Source organism: Dioscorea cayenensis, chromosome 2, assembly GCF_009730915.1.
Source record: "Dioscorea cayenensis subsp. rotundata cultivar TDr96_F1 chromosome 2, TDr96_F1_v2_PseudoChromosome.rev07_lg8_w22 25.fasta, whole genome shotgun sequence".
Lineage (NCBI taxonomy): Eukaryota > Viridiplantae > Streptophyta > Magnoliopsida > Dioscoreales > Dioscoreaceae > Dioscorea > Dioscorea cayenensis.
The window spans coordinates 17,924,587-17,940,146 of record NC_052472.1 but is presented as its reverse complement, the minus strand read 5'-3'; the positions used below and the strand labels follow the sequence as shown (position 1 = coordinate 17,940,146).

The window sequence follows — 15,560 nt, the reverse complement described above, 5'->3', positions numbered from 1 at the left end:
GATTTTCTAGGGCTAACGAGAAATTTTTCATAATTTTCTCTCATTCCACCTTGAAGTTTTGACTTTCTTGGGGTAACGAGAAATTTTCATGAATTTCTCTCATTCCACCTTGAAATCTTGACATTCTTGGAGTAAAGAGAAAATTTCCATAAAAAAATTAAATCCTCTTTTCAAGCTCACTTTGAGGTCTTTTGACACTCATTGGAGTAAAAGAAAAAAATGTGAAAATGAAAAGAAGAGTAAAAATTTCTTAAAGTGGAAGGAAAAGTAAAATTGAAGAAGAAATGAAGAGTTCACAAAAGACATCTCTTGTCAACACTCATTAAAAAAAAACAAGAAGAGTTGACTCTCAACTGGAGTATCTTTTCTTGAAATGAAAAAGAAGAAAAATGAAAGTTTCACAATGATGATGAATAAAAAAAAATGAATGAATGAAATTTTTCACAAAAAAAGAGGAAAAAAATTCTCTTGCCAGCATTTATTGAAAAAGTTAAGTTGGCAAAAATTTTCTTGAAACCCATTATGAGGTCTCTCTTAAAAAAAATGAGTTTGAGATCTATTTTTAAAAAGCAAATCAAAAATTATCGAGTTAATGACCCTAACCATGTTGAGGGTCGTAACTTAAAGAATCCAATGGTCAAGGCTCAAAAAGAATTGAAGAGTCAAGACCTAAAAATGCCTCGTGTAAAGCGACAAATGCAACTCCGAGTTTCAAGACACCAAGAAGTCAAAAGACGTGAGGGAGTTTCTGAAGTCCAGGGAGCTGGAGATTTTACAAGCACAAAAAGGCCCAAAGTCTTGCCGATAAAAAGAAGCAAAAAGTGATCAAGTAGGCAACTCATAAATGTAGAGTGGCCAGCACTGAGAACTAAGCGATATGTCAAGATACAATCGCACATAAAAAAAAAGAAATCGAGGAGGGTTATATTCACAGAACTAAAAGGATCTTCCAACATACATTCAGTGAAGGAGCTAAGAACGCCAGGTAGAGCAAAAAGAAGTTTGAGGGAGCATGATAGAAGAATAGCTCTTTCTAAAAAAAAACTCTCTTGTCAAGCTTTTTAAAACAAATGGCTCTATTAATGCTTATGTATTCTTGTTTATGATCATGTGTTCGCATGCATCTTTGAAATTAATAAAAAATTATTATTCGATTACTTTCTCATTCACACTTGTCTTAATCGGAGGTTCCCATGACGTTGTGCGGGATAATTAATATTAGGGGCTTGCCCTCAATAGTAGTTATGAACCCATAATCCCTTGAAGTCATATAAAAAAAAATAAAAATCTGATTTGTGATCCATATTTTTAACCGGTCAATCCTAATTAAAGGCCGGATAAAAAAAAGGAGCCCACAAAAATAAAAAAATATATTTATAATTTTAATTTTAAAATACATATATATATAATTTAGATAAGGAAATATCGGATTATGTCAATAATGCATATTTAATTTGTATTAATTAATACAAAACAAAAATGGAAGAAGAAATGGAGATGATTTTTTTTTTTTGGGTCCACTGTGTGGAATGTGTGGAATGTGTGGAATGCACTATTAATCAATATATTTAGTACAAATATCACCACTGATATATTTTAATGAAGATTTCGAGAGGATGATTAAATATGTATAGAGTTTAGTGAAATTTTAAACACTAGATTTTTTTTGCATAGAAATTTTGGATATGAAAGACAAAATTTTGAGATGAAGGTAGGCCTTTGAAGTAAAAGAAATTTAATTAAAAATTTATTAAAAGCAGAACATTGAGCATTATTCTCTGTTATGATTGGATTCAATTTCATCAACTTGCTACATTAGGTGCACCAACTGTTGGGGAAAACACCACCTTGTCATTTTCAATGCTGAGTTAAAAGTGGAATAATTATATTTAAAGCTTCACCGATATAAATGGTTATTAAAGGATTAGAATAGGTACAAATTAAAATAATGAAGGCTCAATCTTCCGGGCACCTAATCTCTGGGGATGTAATATTTCCGAAGTAACTATAAAAGGATGATTCTAGATGAATTGTCATCACTTTGAAACTCTCTTTATTTTTATTCTTATGCACTTTAACACTTTTATTTTATTTTATTTTTTGCATGTCTATTCATCGGTTTATAGTCACATCATTGTTATGCTGTTTTATATTTAATTTCCATTTTATTAGATCATTATTCTGGAATGTATATTTAATTTCAAATACATATTTTAGATGATTAATTAATATATTTTTTAAAAAATTTACTAAATTTGTATGTTGGGACAATCACTAAATTAATACATTATATATATTAAAAAAATATAGATAAATCACGGATGTGGATTTCAAACCATGGAGGTAGAATAGAAATAAAATAACAACTACCTGACATACAAAAGTTTGAAAACATGACTTATAAACTAAAAGATTTATGCAATAACAATTAAATTAATAAATAAGATATTAATTAGCTATGAATGAATAAGGACCATAACGAGAAATTTTTTTAAAAAATTTTATAAAGAAAAGAGAAACCATTAGTCACAACCAACATACCAACATTGAAGGTTAGATGGTTGAATCAAGCAACCAAAGCAGGCCCATTGGTTTTATTAGCACTCATTATTCTACCCAAAAGTGTCCCATTTTAGTCAATATATTCTTATATATTTGAGTCAAGAGGTGGCTAAGCTAAATTCTTATGCTATTCCCTTCCACAACATTCATAGAATTTGGATTTGTTGTCTTATTGTTCCATTTGACATTCCCATATTCAAAAGATATATGAAAAAAAAAATTACAGAAGTGGAGAAGTCAAATTATTTACACCATTCATCATCACATGTGAGATAGGATTTTATTTTAATGATTGTGTGAATTTATACAAACTTGGTGTCTATTACAATATATTCAAGATTTTAAATATATCAATAAGTTTGCTTTCCATCATCATCTCGATGTTTATAAAAGAAAATTTTGTGTTGTATAATATTGTTATTATCATGTTTATGAACATTGTATAATTATGAGACCTACTGTATGACTAGAATGGCCTCAATGTCTATGGAATTATTTTGATTTATTATAATGTATTAGTATTCTTTTTCTGCTCCAATGCCCCTTAGTTTATTTCTCATCCAATGTTTATGTCTCAATTGATAATTTTAAATTGATTAAAAATGAAACAACAATCTCTATGAGGCTCTTTTTAATTAATCAGTTAACTTAATTTTTGTTGGGAATTGGATCACTCTGCTAAATAAAATCAAAGAGTAATGCTTGAGATTTTCATAACAATTACTGTTTATAGTAATGTTCATGTATGCTATCACGTATACGGGCGTATACTGGTCCGCACGACTTCTGAACGACTCTCTGAACGGGTCATGTAGCCTCCTGTGTGGGTGCACATTTACCCGTACGCTCTCTAGTTATCTTATATGATCTCATATGGGGGTGTATTATGGCTTGTAAGGCTCACAGGTTATGATATGCAAGCTCTTATGCAAGCATAAGCTCATATGACTCTTTAAACCTTCAAACAAAACTTCAAAACCCTTCTTGAGTGTTAGTACGAGATGTAAAACAATAAGACAAGCTAACAAGAAGCTTTTAGCGTGCAAAACCCCTTCAAATCAAGAGGAAAAACACGGAACTCTTTAGAGCTTTTTGGACTTTTTTTCAATACATTAACAATGAGATTATAATCTTCACCTCTCATGACACAAAGCTAGAGGTTTATAACAAGATGAGCATCGTCAACACAAGAAGGATTTACATGAGATAACTTTGAGAGAAGATTTATATCTCATAACAATGAGTATCACAACAAACATTAAAGAAGAGATCAAATAGGGATCAAACCGATAGATTTGTAGGATAACTTGCAAAGATTCTCTTCCTTAAATTAGAGCTAAATCTAGCTTGATTTTATAGTCCTATCGTCTTACAACTCTACATCCTCCTCTCCTTGCGTTATTTTTCTTTCTTTTTTTCCTTTTAATCTTTATCACCTATATCTCACACTCTAGCTATAGCTCTGCAGCTAATTTTATTAGCCAAAATAACTTTGCCCTTCTCCATTGTTGATAAAGTTTTTTTCATTTTTTTTTTGATAAAGTGGATAAACTACAAATGCATTAAAAAAAAACTGATACAGACCGACCGCACAGACAACAAAAAAGAAGAAACCACCAGCAGTGGGTACAAAAACAGAAGAACAACAGACAGAAACTAGGGGGAGAGAGGGACTCCACCTAGAGACAGACGAACACTGTAGAGCAACTAGCCGGAGAAATCGACTGGCCCGTTGGGATCCAACTCCAAGCGAGAAGGGGATCCAGAGAACTGGATACAGCGTCTAACAGCAGCAATCGAATCTTCCAGCTTACGCAACTCCTTAGCTAGGACCACTGACATCCAAGAGAGATACATATGACAAATATTCAAGAAAACCGTAGGCCTAGAAATAAACACTGAATTGAAAACACGGTTATTTCTAGCAAGCCAGATATGCCAAAGGACCACCCTCGCGATAAGCGAACAGGGAAGCCTAAGAATAGGGTCAAGCTCACGAAACCAACTACCCCACAGGTCCAGACTAGTGGAGGGATACGTTGGAAAGAAAAGACGAGAGCGAGACGGTTCCAAATGTTCCCTAGAAAAGCGGCACCTAAAAAATAGGTGGTCAATGGACTCAATATCAGAACAACACAGAAGACAAGTCGCCGAAGGCAGTTTGTTGCAACCCCTTGCAAAAAGGGTATCCAGAGTAAGGATCTTCCTGTTCCAGACTAACCAGGCGAACGCGGCAATTTTCCGAGGCACAAAGCCCTTGAAGATAATAGGAGTGACCTCACATCTCAACCCTCTATCAATAAGGAATTTGTAAAAGGATTTGACAAAAAAGGAACCATTAGCCGATAGTTTCCAAGTTTTCTTGTCAGGCTGCTCCCGCGTTGCGGACTGGATTTTGGAAAGAGTTGAACATAAGACGGGGTCAGTCCTCATGGCATCAGAAGGAAGATCCCAAATAACTTCCCTAACAGTCGCGAATGGGGAAGTAGAATGAAGAAATTCATCCCTCCAAAAGAATTTGGGGGCGCCACCGTTATACCAATTATCTAACCAAAGCAGGGTAGATTCGCCATTCTCCACCAATGAGTTGAGGCAAGCTTTGAAAGCATCAAGAGAGTGGAAAAGACCGTTCCAGAAGAAAGAGCAGTGACGGCTGCGTGGCAACCAAAGGTTCCATTTCGAATGATGCTGAAAATAATTGTGGATGATAGGAGCCGATCCACACCAAAACTCGTCATTAACGACTTTCCACCACCATTTCCCGAGAAGTGCACAATTAAAGTCCTCTAAGTTGATGATACCCCAGCCTCCTTGACTTCGAGGAAGACAAAGCCTACGCCAATTGACTAGTCGACATTTAGGATGGTCGATATCAGGCCCGCTCCAGAGGAAGTCCCTCCTCAAACGATCGATACATTTGCAGACCCATTTTGGCAATCGGAAAATTGACATCCAATATGTGGGTAACTCGGAGAAGACAGAATTGATGAGAATGAGCCTCCCCCCAAGAGGTAGGTAATTCGCTTTCCAGGACGAGAGTCTGACCTTAATTTTTAGAATAAGAACCTCCCAGTCCTGTCTACGGGGCCTCCTGCCAACAATAGGAATACCTAGATAGGTGATCGGGAGGACATTTGCTGAACAGCTAAGAGTGGCCAGTGAAGTAGGACAAGGAAGGGAACCGAATTTGGTGGAGACCAAACATGTTTTGTTAAGATTGACTGCTAAGCCAGACATTCCTTCGAAGACGTATAGTATCAACTTAATAATCCTGAGGTCCTTAATCCCGCCAGCAGACAAAATAAGCAAATCATCCGCATATTGCAGATGGCAGACATTGCCCTGACTTCCCAGAGGGACACCATGAAGAACATGGGTCGCCAAAGCATGGTTGAACATAGCACTGAGCACGTCTACTACAAGGATAAAAAGCAAGGGTGAAAGAGGATCCCCTCGGTGCAAACCATGCTGGTATCTGATGTAACCCCTCATGGGCACCGTTAATAAGGATTGAAGCTTTGGAGGTGGAAAGCAGGTTGGTGATCCAAAGTCGCCACCTATGGCCAAAGCCCCTAGCTTCAAGCAAGTCCAAGAGGAAGTCCCAGTCCACCATATCAAAGGCCTTGGCAAAGTCAACTTTCACGATGTTACCAGGGAGCTCCCGTTTCTGGAGGCCAAAGATGATTTCTTCAGCTACCACCACATTGTCCAAAATAGACCTCCCCTTAATGAAGGCAGATTGGGAGTTGTCAATTAACTGATCGACGACTTTAGGAAAGTCTGGAAGCCAAGATTTTGGAGATGATTTTAAGTGGAGCATTAATCAAGCTAATCGGCCGGAAGTCGGTGACAGCCGTCGGGGTGTCAGACTTAGAAAACAGAACAATGTTCGCCCAATTGATTCTTTCCAGATTGGCAGAATGGTTGTGGAAATCATTGCACAACTGAACCATATCTTTCTCAATGATATTCCAAATTTTTTGAAAAAAAAGGATTGGAAAACCATCAGGTCTAGGTGCTTTGTTCGCCGCAAGATCCATCGTGGCCATTTTAATCTCCTCAACAGAAAAGGGAGCCTCAAGATCCTCGAGATTGATAATGGATTTCCTCGAGAGCAGTGTGCTCCAATCAAATATCAACCGATTATCCCGCTTAGATCCGAACTGGCTACGGAAAAAGGACGTGAAGGCATGCCCGATGTTCTTGTCACCCCTTAAAGTATTCCCCGCGAACTCTATCTCAGGGATGAAGTTACGGTTACGTCGGGCATTCGCGACCGAGTGGAAGAACTTAGTGTTGGCGTCGCCTTCGGGAGCCAAATGATACGAGACCTCTGTTTCCAGTGAATTTCCTCTTGGTTCAGGGTAAGCATGAGCTCTTTAGAAAGCGATTCCGATCTGGTAACCTCCTCCTCATTCAAAGGCTTGGATTCCCGAAAGCAATCTAGATCATCCAGGGCCTGGCGAAGGTCTCTCTTGCTGTCGCGGATAGAACCGAAAGTAAGCTTGGCCCAAATCTTGAGCCTCTTTTTTAAACCAATCAGTTTTTTGGCCATGATGAAAGCCCCGCAACTAGCAGGATGTTGCTCCTCCCACCACTCCTTGATTTTATCCGTGAAGTCAATCGTTGTGCACCACGAGCTTTCAAATTTAAAGTGAGCAGGACGGAAGTCATGTTGACCAAGCACAAGCCGGATAGGGACATGGTCAGAGCCAAATCTGGGAAGATCGCATTGGTGGGCTCGGGGAAAGCATGTGAGCCAATCAGGGGTAGTTTTTTTTCATTTTCATTTTAAGTATTTGGCTGAAGCTCAACTTTATTTTCAGCCCTAAAAGAGGCTGAACCCAAAAAAATTTTTTAAGTTATATTATTTATTAGTATTGGGGAAGCTTGATTGGTGCATTCATGAGTTAGACTTCAGGAATTATTCAAAAGAGGAATCAAATTCCAAACTTGGTTCCAAATGCACACAAGATTGGGAATATAAATCCCATTTCAAGAATGAGAATTGCATACAAAAACAAACATATCCTTTAAACTGAAAAGCAATTAATGCATCAACTACAAAGAGAAACATACATTTATAATGCATGCTAAGCATGCTCCACCATATATGAAAACCCATTAAATTCTTGGTAGAAAAGCATAGAAACAATACAAAAAGGATCACATAATATAAGGAAATGTGAGAACAAATTAGCAACGCTTCCAAACCTGCACCACAAACAAGAAACAATTGCAATGGTGGCAGGGGGAGGTTGAGGTTGAGGATGGCAAATGGTGTCAGTGTAAAACAGAAAAATGTGTAACACTGTCAAGCAATCTTCACTTTTTAAATCTTCGAACTCTTTATCGGTGTTCTACGACGAGTCTTAACTCGATTAAGTTGAACTAACACTGCCTTCCTCGACGGCAGGAAAAGAACCCCGGAGTCAGAAGTTATAGAGCCAACCATTGAAGATGACTTAGCTCCAAGACTTGAGGCTCTTGAGTAACTTGCTGAGGCTCCTGCTCCGGATGGGATGAAGTAGGCCCCGTTCAACAGGAGATCACCTTCCGACCTCCAATTCCAGCCCTTCCAATTTTCTGTGGGGGTATCAACTCTCTTTGTCACCTGTTCCGAGTCATTTCCGCATTGGTTAATTTAAAAAATATAATACACAAATGCGGGTTTCTTGTGCTATCAACTTAAAACACATTTGAATCACAATCTCTCATCCTATCAACTTGAGCTTTTAGTTTGATACCTCTTTGGCGAAAAAGGATTGGTAGGGGCGAGATATCGGTTGCCTTGGCTGTTGATTGTCGGCTCAGCACTGCCTCCGATGGCATACATTTCCCAGTGAGTGTAATCGTTGTTTACAACATGAAAGTAGCCATGTCTACACCTGCGTAAAGAGGGGAAAAAAACATCGAAACTAATTCAATATGATGATATAAATAGATGAAGTAACATTGTAATATATCTAATGCCGGTATACCTTGGCATTCTCTGAATGAGGCCTTCGCCGAAATGGTTGAAAGCAATGGTGACCTGCATGGCCTTGTCCCTATCATATGAATCACTGTGTCCGAGAAGCATTACCTGCAAGGAATTCACAAAGATTAGCCACAGCAGAACACATGATTTTATGGAAAATGATAGATGTACACAGAACACCACCTCATTGTGATGGGTGAAGTAATTGTTTGAAATAGTAATGGCAGTGGATCCCATAATGGCATCAACAAGGCCATCAGCACAGTTAGACAGTGAGCAATGATCAACCCAAATATGACTTGAACCAAAGATTGAGACAGCATCTCCATCCGCCATTGTTCTCCAACCATAATGTGAAGGTGAGCTGCGGACCATGGCATTTCCAGTAGGTTTGCAGTCATGTATGTGAAGGCCATGGATGATGATATTGGTAACAAATTGGATGGTAATGCAGGCACCATTAGCAATGTGCACGTTAACTCCGCGGCCATCGATTGTTTTGAAGCTGTTCATTATTAGTTCTTCCTTAAGAGTTATAACCATGTCACGTTTGAACACAATCCAGAGAGGTTCATCTTGGATCACAGCATATCTTAATGTGCCTGGGAGGGGGTTTACAGCATCGTCATCACTGGAATCAGTGACCACATAGAAACGGCCATCACGGCCTCCAATGGCATTCCGTCCAAAACCAATGCCACAGTCTGCAAGTCTCTTTCGGTTTTTCTGCCATTCAGAATCACAACGCCAGCAGTCATCAATTGGGTTGCCTGTTCCACATGATAGATAACCAAGGGAACGCCGTTCTGTATGATTGTTGATGGCCCTGATTAAACATAGCACCATAGTGTTTGTCATTGTGTGATACACTTGAAACTCAATATCATGTCTTCTTGGATATATATATATATATCTGAGTAAGAAATGGTCTCTTGTTCTATGCTCTTAGATCAATCAATTTGATTATAGATATGATGATTTCAAGACTACAAAAACAATACACCGTAAGGCATAGGAAAAAAAAATATACCAACAGATATTGTATGAGAGCATTAACCGAGTAATTTTTAGCATTTGTAAGTATTGTAGTAAGTGTTAACTAATTCATGAGTAAGTCATTTTCATTATGAGTATTTTCTGATGGAAATTTGGGAACTTTACCTGAAACTCTGTTAAAGAGACCTTTAAGTCACAAGAAATATAGAAAAGAAAGTTTTTCAAAAGAATACCAACCAAAAAGTTCTTTTGGAGGTGTCATCAGATTATTGAAGAGAAAATTTAAAGAAGTGAAAAGATAGATTGCAGATACATTATGCCAAGAATAATTAGGAAAGAATCCAGAATTAGTTAAAAGGCAATTGCAGGATTATGATGGAAAGGACCACATGGCACCCATATTACAAGTTAGAAGTTAGAACCAAGGAACAGATCATGTGAGGAGTAAATGCAAAGAAATGAAGGTGGGCGGTGTTATGACAGATCTACAAAATGGACAAGAGAGCAGGAAAAGAGATGTGAATAAAAGCCAGTGATAACAAACCAATAAATCGAAGTGGGGTTATTCTTTCATGTGAGTAATGGGCTTAGCCTTGGAAAGTTGGAGGTTCACACAGACCTAGAAGAGAGATCATGGGACAAGGAACAGAGGTGCCGCCCAAGGGCATGACCGGCAATCAATGCATGGATTACCATCACGTGAGGGCGGTGTGGCTTTGCAGGCATGATACATGCGCCATGAGTCAGTGAAAAATTAATGACACAGGTGTTCTAAGTTTAGTGTGACAAGGTAGCATTTGAAGTCACTACCTTTAAGCATACATGTTCTCACCATGCATTCCAGCTATAGAATTGAAATCCATTATGACTGGATAATTTTTAAACGTGTTCATTATTTTTATATTAATTTAAATTTAAAAATCAAAATAAGCCAAGCACAAGCTCCACTTTGTCTTCTTAGGCCAGGACTCAAGCACAACTGGGCCAAGCTAGTTCACACCCTGACTACATCTAACACAAGTGACCTACCATTTAATATGGTTTCCAAAAGAAAACCATTCAACCAGAGGACTGAGGAGAACCAAAAAAAGGGCGTCATTTGGCATTAAATAAGATGGCAGAAGCGAGTACAAATATGTGAGACTTCATATGAAAAGAATCCTGAACAAATTGGTTTGAAAAGAGTTTTTCCCTGAAATCTTTCTTGGTTGCAAAAAATAAAAAATAAAAAAAATAAAAATTTGAAAATGAACTGAATATAAACTTTTCAGGTAAAGTTTCCAACATTGTTGCTTTAACTAAACAATTCTTTCAAAATCTTTTCCCTTTAAAAAGTACTTTTTCAGATGTAGGACCAAACATGTCCATATCTTTTTCACCAGTATCAGCCACAAGAAGTTACCCTGCACCTCCTCCGCACACTACTTTTGTTCAGATGTATACCAGCAAAAAAAAAAAAAAAACATTTATTTAAATTTAATTTTGAACATGCTAAAATAATTATTGTCATTTACATTTTGCATTATGTTCTTTGACAAAGTGAACAAGTCACTATTTATATTATTCATTATAAAAATAAGAATTCAAACTCCTAACAAGTGAAGGGTTGACTGCTAAAATTAACTTTTCAAAAACTTCCTTCTAATTGTGCATAGCTGAGAAAAAAATGGCCTGCTTTATATATCTACGAATAATTCACATTCTAAATTTTTGTACACTAATCAATGATTGTCTTTTATAAAATTACATTCAAAATGCAGGCATTATTGCAAGGAATATCACTGAATTCTGATAAAACTAACATGCCATTACTATATAAACCATAACAATCCAAATTATAAGAAATTCATTTAATTTTTTGGATAAAAATTTCATTTTTAAGAAAGAAAAGAAAAGCAGACACTTACATGTGGACCTCTGCTGCAACAGCATCAGGATCCTCCACCGCCCCATGCACTTCATCCAACTCGGACCTGGCGAAACGGTAAATAACTAAATCTCGGGAAACGATATATTGCCTCACTCGTGAGAAAACAATTCTTATATAATTTAAGGAAAAAACCAAAAAAAGGAAGCAAGCGTGGAAATCTGCGAGAAAACCGAGGGGGTCAAAGAAATTCTCGTTACTGACCACGGTCTCATGTAAGAAAATTACAGGAATACCATTCTATCACTAGTGTTTTCTCACATTCCCCCCTCACTTCTATGAAAATTGCTTTTGGATTTTTGAACAAATTGCATGATTTATGGTTTACTTAATTTACGTCAAATTATGATATTGAGCTATTGAAATTACGATAATGCCCTTACTCTGTCTAGTATTTTCACATATTGCCCCCTAACAAAGTTCAAAATTGGTTTTCATTCTCTACACTTTTTGAAAATTTTTTTTGGAGACAAAGTATGAACAATTCTACATTCATGATTGCATAACTTTCTGGTTGTAAAAACTCATGCAAAAATTAAGAAAAAAATATAATTGAAGCAACGGCGAAATTTTTTTCAAAAACAAGGATGAAAATGAAAAAAATCCCAAAAGAAAAATGATTTATGGTTACTTGATTCACGTCAAATTATGAGATTGAGCTACGGAAATTACGATAATACCCTTCTCTGCTAGTATTTTCACATATTACCCCCTAAAAAAGTTCAAAATTAGTTTTCATTCTCTTCACTTTTTGAAATTTTTTTTGAGATAAATCATGAAAAATTCTACATTCATTTTGCATAATTTCTGGCTGCAAAAACTCATGCAAAAATTAGGAAAAATAAGGATGAAAATGATAAAAAAAATCCAAAAAAAAAATGAAACACTGAAAGATAGAGAATAGCGCTCTAGATCCAAAAGGAGGCAAACTCCAACCAGATCTAACGATCCAGATCAAACACAAAACTAGATCAAACGGCTGAGATGCAGCCAAACAGAGGAGCAAGCAAGCGAAGCTAACCTCATCACCATGGCTTCTCCCAAACTCCTCCTCGCCGATCCCTCATCACTGCGAGAAGAACAACAGCATCAATTAAACCAAAGTGAGACCTCTCATCTCCTCCACAAACCCATCTCAAACCCTAACCCTAAACCCCACCCTCCGATCGAGCCCTAAAACAAGAAAATCCATCGAAATTCAAACAGTAAAAGAGAATGTACCTCAAATCCGAGACTCTCTCTTTCCCAAACCATCCAAAAACCCCAGCCACCAGCACTAGCATCCCCAGAAGCATCAGCGAGAGCCACCGCGGCGCCATGGCCATGGATCTCGAAGAGAAGAGAGAGCAAAGCGAAGCGAAGAGAGTGCTCAGTGAGCATCGCGAGGGAACACGGGTTTTTATAGAACGTGGTCGGGTTAAGGGATTTTAACCATGGTTAAGTTAAGGCTGGGGTCACTTAACCCACTAACGGGTCCTAACCCGTAACCGCTACTAACCGATCCGGTAAGCGTTTTTTTTTATCCTCACCGACTCACGTGCGGAGGGTGTCGGCGGTCACGTGACAACACAATGCTAATCTATTATCTCACTGCCTCCAGCTCACTTGATAATATTCATAATCCTTTTCCTTAAATGCCCTTTTATGATACTGTTTTATGGAATTATAAATTTTTGTAGGGGTGTATTTGTAAAAATTAATTAAGATTTTTAGATGATATTGGTTATGATAAATGAAAAAAATTAGATGATGAGAAACAATCGGTAGTCCAATGACGGTTCTGTTCATCAATGTTGTTTATACACTGGTAGTGAGAAATAACAGTGTTTTTCTCTTTCCCTAGGGATTGGGAATTTATCTATATAAAGTAGTTAAGCTCGACTGTAACTGGTGCATTAAAAATAAATGAAATGAATTATTATCTACATCATAGCATATATTAATTACAAATAATTTTATTTTAATAAATTATTATTATTATTATTATTATTTCACAAGTTTACTATTGAAACAATTGGGGATATATATAAATAAATATAAATTTTATTAATTTATATATTAAATAAAATTTTGCCGATGAAAACGGAGGGTTGGGACATGTAAGTCAAAAGTGTCATTAAATTTGTTGGCTTTTAAAGTGTTTGGGAGAAAAATCAAGTGTTTGTTTACATTTCAAGCCACATTTCTTGAATGGGTATTGTGTTTATTAATATTATATATATATATATATATTCTGGGAAAAAAATAAGATAAATTTAAGGAATATTTTCTATCCGGTTATATAAAATAATTAAATATTAATATAATATTAATATTAATTTCACAAATAGAAAAGGGACTTTTAGGAAATTTATGGTGAAAGTTACTTAGACTGTTTTGAAATCAATAAAGTATAAAATAATTAAGATGATATTAATAATAAATACCGATATAAAATTAGATAATTGTTAATTTATTATTATAAAATAAGATTTTTAAATATTTTACAAACACTTTTATTTGTTTATATAACAAGAAAATAAATCATAAAAGTAATTATTTTTCTACTTTATAAAACTTTTGGTTAAAATGTATTAGTAAATAATATTTTTGCAGTAATTATTTATTTTGTACAAGAATGTGCAAGTAAATTAATATCATATGTGATGGATATATATATATATATATATATATATATATATATATATATATATATATATATATATATATATATATATATATATATTAAAAAAAAATAAGATTAAATAGAGAAGACAAATTTACTTTGGTGAAGTTCTAGTCTACTCAACCTTCATTAACTTAATAAAGATATAATATAATATATTCTTTATATAATTTATGTATTTATCTATCTATCTTCATTTGTAAGCCATTGCATGTCAACAACTAAAAATTAATTTAATCACATAATCTTCTTTTTATATATTGATTAGTAACTGCTATTAAATTATTAATCAAAATTCATAAAGCAACATATCATTTGTAATTGAAAACATTGTTTGATTGAGATTGAAAAAATTATGTGTGTGTGTGTATATATATAAATATAAAGTTAATTTCTAGAGTAAATTTGTAAATTTTTATATGAAGTTGGATTAAAACTACAAAATTGACCAAATCTTGTAAATTATAAAACGTTTTTTTCATGTGTGGTGGTTGGCCGGTTATAAACTCATTTATTCCTTCATAAGCAAAATTAATCATAAATTTAAGTAGATATTTTTGAAATATTATTTAATTCTAATATTTGCTATTAAAGTATGCCTCCAAATTGATAGGGAAAATATGTTTGGTCCAGACTCATTAACTTGAATTAAACTAATCAATTAATTTGATTTATATACCCTACTTACCACATAATTGTATTGAGAGGTATTGAAAGAGAATGGAGATTAATACTTGATCTTTGGATGTCTGGGATTTTAAGTAGTGGTGTTCTCTCCTCTCATCAGTATTAAACAATTTTAGACCGTTATTTTTTTATATTTATATATAATATTTTTTTTGATAATTAGTAGAATAAACGCACAAAAATAAAAGACTGATAATTTCGAAAAAGGGGATTTGTACTAAATCATGATTTTGGATTTATGCTGGTCAATAATTTTTCCAACAAAAAGAAAGCCATTGATATTTTTACAAATAATTTAATCACAGGTTAAAAAATATATTACAATATTTGAAAATTAATATTTTTTTAAAAAAGTAATTATACATATACAATACAATATACAATCCCAAGAAATGGGTATAGTTCTAAGAAAATGGTAATTTACTTTTTTTATAGTTCAATTTTATTCTAAATTTTTAAAAAAATAAATATTATCTTTAACTTTTATGAAAAATCCTTAAACGATTTGTATTTCATAAGGCATGGAGTATGCATGTAATATTTGGAAATATTTTTGAGAAAAAATAATATAGGTTTGATTGGTGGAAAATAAGGTGGTCAATCAGTGTCACTAATTTGCTTAGATTAATAAAGCCAGGACATCTACTAAAATTCTAACAAACAAAGTGTGTACGGAAGGTACTAGCACATGACCAGATCCACAATTCCTTCTTTGCTATCACACTAAGTTAGACATGCATTTC

At 35.0% G+C, this 15,560-nt stretch overlaps 2 protein-coding genes across 2 annotated transcripts; both read right to left on the bottom strand.

Moving 5' to 3' along the window:
- Positions 1–4,269: 4,269 nt before the first annotated feature.
- Positions 4,270–7,117, bottom strand: LOC120273588. Its single transcript, XM_039280251.1, has 4 exons — positions 6,894–7,117; positions 6,566–6,774; positions 6,120–6,342; positions 4,270–6,037 (listed from the first exon to the last, which is right to left on the bottom strand). The coding sequence occupies exons 1-4, from the start codon at positions 7,115–7,117 to the stop codon at positions 4,270–4,272; spliced, it is 2,424 nt and encodes an 807-aa protein (XP_039136185.1).
- Positions 7,118–7,717: 600 nt separating this feature from the next.
- Positions 7,718–12,833, bottom strand: LOC120279037 (probable pectate lyase 8). The gene is made up of 7 exons (XM_039285878.1): positions 12,687–12,833; positions 12,487–12,534; positions 11,446–11,511; positions 8,726–9,368; positions 8,544–8,647; positions 8,310–8,450; positions 7,718–8,176 (listed from the first exon to the last, which is right to left on the bottom strand). The coding sequence occupies exons 1-7, from the start codon at positions 12,788–12,790 to the stop codon at positions 8,173–8,175; spliced, it is 1,110 nt and encodes a 369-aa protein (XP_039141812.1). The 5' UTR covers positions 12,791–12,833; the 3' UTR covers positions 7,718–8,172.
- Positions 12,834–15,560: the final 2,727 nt, after the last annotated feature.

What these genes read in the sequence shown, in the direction of transcription:
- LOC120273588 (XM_039280251.1), bottom strand. Translation starts at nt 7,117, where the DNA reads ATGGCCAAAAAACTGATTGGTTTAAAAAAGAGGCTCAAGATTTGGGCC. An exon ending in CAAAGCACCTAGACCTGATG is followed by an intron (nt 6,343 to 6,565) that starts GTTTTCCAATCC and finishes CTTGGCTTCCAG; the next exon opens with ACTTTCCTAAAGTCGTCGAT. An exon ending in GCTAGGGGCTTTGGCCATAG is followed by an intron (nt 6,038 to 6,119) that starts GTGGCGACTTTG and finishes GGGTTACATCAG; the next exon opens with ATACCAGCATGGTTTGCACC.
- LOC120279037 (XM_039285878.1), bottom strand. Translation starts at nt 12,790, where the DNA reads ATGGCCATGGCGCCGCGGTGGCTCTCGCTGATGCTTCTGGGGATGCTA. An exon ending in GAGAGAGTCTCGGATTTGAG is followed by an intron (nt 12,535 to 12,686) that starts GTACATTCTCTT and finishes TTCTTCTCGCAG; the next exon opens with TGATGAGGGATCGGCGAGGA. An exon ending in CTCATTCAGAGAATGCCAAG is followed by an intron (nt 8,451 to 8,543) that starts GTATACCGGCAT and finishes CTCTTTACGCAG; the next exon opens with GTGTAGACATGGCTACTTTC.